General features: G+C 42.8%; 1 protein-coding gene across 1 annotated transcript; it reads right to left on the bottom strand.

The window, feature by feature from the left end:
• Nucleotides 1-3688: 3688 nt before the first annotated feature.
• Nucleotides 3689-4452, bottom strand: LOC128586044 (transcription factor BTF3-like). Its single transcript, XM_053591569.1, has one exon. The coding sequence runs from the start codon at nt 4450-4452 to the stop codon at nt 3964-3966; it is 489 nt and encodes a 162-aa protein (XP_053447544.1). The 3' UTR covers nt 3689-3963.
• Nucleotides 4453-5915: the final 1463 nt, after the last annotated feature.

Here is a 5915-nt window from a genome sequence, read left to right as displayed (position 1 = left end):
GCATAGAGCCCTTCTCCTGGCCAGAGACTGCTGGAGCTGTGGGCTCTCTGTGCCAAACTCACTGGGCACCAGGGACTCCCAGAACCATGTGCACCACCTCCTGCCCTGTTGCTGGATCTGGGTGTGTCACACAGCAGAGCTGCTTCCACAATCAGAACTCCCTAGCTGGAGCAGCCCCAGAGGAACTACACAGGGTCACTCCCTACAAAGATCAAGCAATAATAGAGTGATCCCGCTGGGGTCAAATCTTGGAGAGACACCTCCCCAACTCTGAGGACAGCCAGAGGCAACGGTGAAAAACAATCATGAGGCAAAATCAACAGAAAAACTCTGGCAATATGAATAATCAGAGTAGATCAACTCCCCCAAGGATCAATGGGACAGACACAGCACAAGATCCCATGCACAAACAAATAGCTGAGATGTCAGGAATCGAATTCAGAATCTGGAGAGCAAATAAGATTGAATTAGAACTCCAGCAATAACCCAAAAGATATCTCAAGAATTCAACAAATTCAAAGACCAAATGATCAAAGATTTTGACACATTGAGACAAGAAGTTGCATCCCTCAAAGATCTGCAAAACACAGTAGAATCCCTCAGTAACAGAATGGACCAAGCAGAAGAAAGGATTTCTGACATTGAAGACAAAGTTTTCGAACACTCCCAAACTCTCAAAGAGGATGAGAAATAGAGGGCAAAAACAGGTCACTCTCTCAGAGAGCTCTGGGATAATTTGAAGCAAGCCAATATTCGTCTTATAGGGATCCCTGAAAGTGACGAAGTGGCTTCACAAGGCACAGAGTCTCTTTTCCATGAGATTATGAAGGAGAACTTTCCAGACATGCCAAGAGATTCTGAAATTCAGATAGCAGACAGTTTCAGAACTCCAGCACGACTCAACCCAAATAAGACATCCCCCAGACACATCATAATCAATTTCACTAAAGTTAATATAAAGGAGAAAATTCTGAAAGCACACAGACGAAAGAAAACCATTACCTACAAGGGGAAGAATATTAGAATGACTGCAGATCGCTCTGCTGAAACCTTTCAAGCTGGAAGAGGATGGTCATCAACTTTTAATCTCCTAAAACAAAATAACTTTCAACCCAGGATCCTATACCCGGTTAAACTGAGTTTCATTTATGATGGAGAAATTAAATACTTCAATGGCATTCACATGGTGAAGAAATTTGCCATAACTAAACCAGCTCTCCAGGATATTCTCAGACCTATCCTCCATGAAGACCAGCATAATCCTCTACCACAAAAGTAAACCCGCCCAGAAAATTTTGATCAAATTCCAACTTTCACAGTTGCAAAAGGATTAAAAATGTCCACTAGACTCTCGAAAGTCTTATCAATATTCTCAATTAATGTGAATGGTTTAAACTGTCCTCTAAAGAGGCACAGGTTGGCTGACTGGATGCAAAAACTCAAGCCAGATATCTGCTGCATACAAGAATCGCATCTTACACTAAAAGACAAATATAGAGGGTGGCACCTCTGGGTCAGTGAGTAGGGCGCTGGCCCCATATACCAAGGGTGGTGGGTTCAAACCCTAGCCCCGGCTGAACTGCAACCAAAAAATAGCCGGGCATTGTGGTGGGCACCTGTAGTCAAAGCTGCTCGGGAGGCTGAGGCAGGAGAATCGCTGAAGCCCAAGAGCTAGAGGTTGCTGTGAGTCCTGTGACATCATGGCACTCTACTGAAGGCTGTAAAGTGAGACTCTATCTCTATATAAAAAAAAAAAGACAAATATAGACTCAAGGTAAAGGGATGGTCATCTATATTCCAGGCAAATGGAAAGCAGAACAAAGCAGGCATTGCAATCCTCTTCGCAGATGCAATAGGCTTTAAACCAACCAAAATAATTAAGGATAATGATGGTCACTTTATATTTGTTTGTTTGTTTGTTTGTTTTTGTAGAGACAGAGTCTCACTTTGGGCCCTCAGTAGAGTGCCGTGGCCTCACACAGCTCACAGGAACCTCCAACTCCTGGGCTTAAGCGATTCTCTTGCCTCAGCCTCCCGAGTAGTTGGGACCACAGGCGCCCGCCCCAATGCCCGGCTATTTTTTGGTTGCAGTTTGGCCGGGGCAGGGTTTGAACCCGCCACCCTCGGTATATGGGGCTGGCGCCTTACCGACTGAGCCACAGGTGCCACCCCACTTTATATTTGTTAAAGGTAATACTCAATATGATGAGATCTCTATTATTAATACTTATGCACCCAACCAGAACGCACCTCAATTTATAAGAGAAACTCTAACAGACATGAGCAACTCGATTTCCTCCACTTCCACAGTAGTTGGAGATTTTAACACCCCTTTAGCAGTGCTGGATAGATCCTCCAAAAAGAAGCTAAGCAAAGAAATTTTAGATTTAAACTTAACCATTCAACATCTGGACATAACAGACATCTACAGAACATTTCATCCCAAGAAAACTGAATACACATTCTTCTCATCAGCCCACGGAACATTCTCCAAAATTGACCACATCCTAGGCCACAAATCTAACCTCAGCAAATTAAAAAAAAATAGAAATTATTCCTTGCATCTTCTCAGACCATCATGGAATAAAAGTTGAACTCAATAACAACAGGAACCTGCATACCCATACAAAAACATGGAAGCTAAACAACTTTATGTTGAAGGATAGATGGGTTATAGATGAGATTAAGAAGGAAATCACCAAATTTGTGGAACAAAACAACAATCAAGACACGAATTATCAGAACCTCTGGGATACTGCAAAGGAAGTCTTAAGAGGGAAATTTATAGCACTGCAAGCCTTCCTCAAGAAAACGGAAAGAGAGGAAGTTAAAAACTCAATGGGACATCTCAAGCAACTGGAGAAGGAAGAACACTCCAACCCCAAACCCAGCAGAAGAAAAGAAATAACCAAAATAAGAGGAGAACTAAATGAAATTGAAAACAAAAGAATTATACAACAGATCAATAAATCCAAAAGCTGGTTTTTTTTAAAAGATCAATAAAATAGATAAACCTTTGGCCAACCTAACCAGGAAAAAAAGAATAAAATCTCTAATTTCATCAATCAGAAATGGTAAAGATGAAATAACAACAGACCCCTCAGAAATTCAAAAAATCCTTAATGAATACTACAAGAAACTCTACTCTCAGAAATATGAAAATTTGAAAGAAATCGACCAATACCTGGAAGTACACCACCTACCAACACTTAGCCAGAATGAAGTGAAAATGTTGAACAGGCCTATATCAAGTTCTGAAATAGCATCAACTATACAAAATCTCCCTAAAAAGAAAAGCCCAGGACCAGACGGCTTTACGTCAGAATTCTACCAAACCTTTAAAGATGAACTACTACCTATACTACTAATCTGCTTCCAAAATATAGAAAAAGAAGGAATATTACCCAACACATTCTACAAAGCAAACATCACCTTGATCCCCAAACCAGGAAAAGACCCAACAAGAAAAGAAAATTATAGACCAATATCACTAATGAATATTGATGCTAAAATACTCAATAAGATCCTAACAAACAGAATCCAAAAACACGTCAAAAAAATTATACACCATAACCAAGTCGGATTTATCCCAGGGTCTCAAGGCTGGTAAATCTATAAATGTAATTCAACACATAAACAAACTAAAAAATAAGGACCATATGATTCTTTCTATTGATGCAGAAAAAGCTTTTTTTTTTTTTTTTTTACTAGGCAAAGAACTTTATTAACCTTTCTTTCAAACTTTATTCCCAGGCTTCTTCAACTTAATTAGCTGCAAAGAATGAATTATGTATAAGCAAAAACTGAAAAGAGCTGCAATGTCCAAGGGGCTTGGGCTTAAAAATATTAGAGATCTAGATTTTATTAGATCCATAAACAAAAACAATTTTAAAAAGCAGTCATAATATAAAATAGCAGCTCCCAGTAACTTCTTCAAGTTTCATCTTCAGAAGTTGACCCAATTCAGTTTGCCTCATTCTTGGAAGCCTCGTCAAAATTCTCCACAAGATCTGGAACTTCATCATCATCATCCTCTCCAGTAGCAAGTGGTGCTTTTCCATCCACAGATTGTTTCGGCAGAGCTTCAGCCAGCCTCCTCAAGCTTGTCAGACTGTCTGCACCAAGCTGGTTTAAGATACTGGGTAGCATTTCTGTCAGCTGCTTGGTCTCAGCATGGCCTGTAATGGTGAAAGTGTTTGCTGCCAGAGATGCCTGAACTTTAGGGTTGTTAAAGTGGATCACTGTTCCTTGGTTTGTAAACATATTCACCTCTTCAATACCAGAGATATTGTTTACCCCTAACTTCTTTAAGGAGAATTGAAGTTTTTTATCATCTGCTGTAGCTGTTCTATGAACCACCTTCTTCTTTCTGTGAGCAGTTCCTTTCCCACCAATGCGCACTTGTGCCTGTAGTTTGGCAAGTTTCTCTTGGTTCATGACAGTTTCTTTCATCTTGTCGGAGCGTAAAGGGGGCCGCACAGGGGACTAGGATTGGTGCCCAGGGGGTCTTGGGTGGACCAGCTGAGTTTAAGCACACACACGCAGAGATGCAAGATGGCCCAGAAAAAGCTTTTGATAATATCCAGCATCCCTTCATGATCAGAACACTTAAGAAAATTGGTATAGAAGGGATATTTCTTAAATTAATAGAGGCCATCTACAGCAAACCCACAGCCAATATCGTATTGAATAGAGTCAAATTGAAATCATTTCCACTTAGATCAGGAACCAGGCAAGGTTGCCCATGGTCTCCATTGCTCTTTAACATTGTCATGGAAGTTTTAGCCATTGCAATTAGGGAAGAAAAGGCAATCAAGGGTATCCACATAGGGTCAGAAGAGATCAAACTTTCACTCTTTGCAGACGATATGATTGTATATCTGGAAAACACTAGGGATTCTACTACAAAACTTTTAGAAGTGATCAAGGAATACAGCAATGTCTCAGGCTACAAAATCAACACCTATAAATCTGTAGCCTTTATATATACCAACAATAACCAAGCTGAAAAAACAGTCAAGGAAGGGAGGGAGACAAGATGGCGGACTGAAGCCAGCTTTCAACAGAGGCTCCCGTCCAGAAGGAGAGTTAAGGGACAGGAATTTAGTAAGTATCCTGGTGGACTTGAGCCACACCAAGAGAGAAGGTTGAAGAACGCACATCAACACCGCTGAGGCAAGCTGTGATCACAAGGACGCAAACAAAAGGTACAAAATCCACCACCAAGTGGACGGGAGTCCCCCTCCCCCATAAGACTGGCTCAAGAGCCACACAATTAAACAAACAGGCAGAAATTAAAGGCCCTCCCACTGCACTCCACGGGAGAGACCTTCTAAAAACTGGACCTACCTCCCATACTGGGGTGCCGTGGCGTTCTCCTGCCGGGCATAAAACTGAATAAAACTTTAAAAATCCTTTGCCGGCAACCCTGAATCCCCAACACTCCCCTCCCACAAACTGAGGTCTGGAGGCCTGTCCCCCAGGAGTTCGGATTCCTGAGTGATTTCTCAAGGGGAGTGGACAGTCCCCGAGTTGCAACTGGTCAGCATTGACTCTGAGACACGCAAGTGAGGAGAGGGCACCGGGCTGAGGGGGAGTCACACCTCGGTGGCACTTCCCTGTGGTGCGGTGCAGCAGCCAGACATAAAACTGAATGAAACTCTAGCTTCCCCTCCACTCTCACTCGGGGTCTGGGGGCCTGTCCCCCAGGAGTTCGGATCCTTGGGTGATTTCTCGAGGGGAGCGCACAGTGCCCGAGCCGCGACTGGTCAGCACTGACTCTGAGACACGCGAGCGAGGAGAGGGCACCGGGCTGAGGGGGAGTCACGCCTCGGCGGCACTTCCCTGCGGTACAGTGCAGCAGCCCTCCCCGGGTAACATTACAACCGGGCACAAAACTGAATAAAACTCTAGCT

This window comes from Nycticebus coucang, chromosome 5 (genome assembly GCF_027406575.1).
Source record: "Nycticebus coucang isolate mNycCou1 chromosome 5, mNycCou1.pri, whole genome shotgun sequence".
In the NCBI taxonomy this organism is placed as follows: Eukaryota; Metazoa; Chordata; class Mammalia; order Primates; family Lorisidae; genus Nycticebus; species Nycticebus coucang.
The sequence above is the reverse complement of the archived record's forward strand: the minus strand, read 5'-3'. Positions and strand labels throughout refer to the sequence as shown.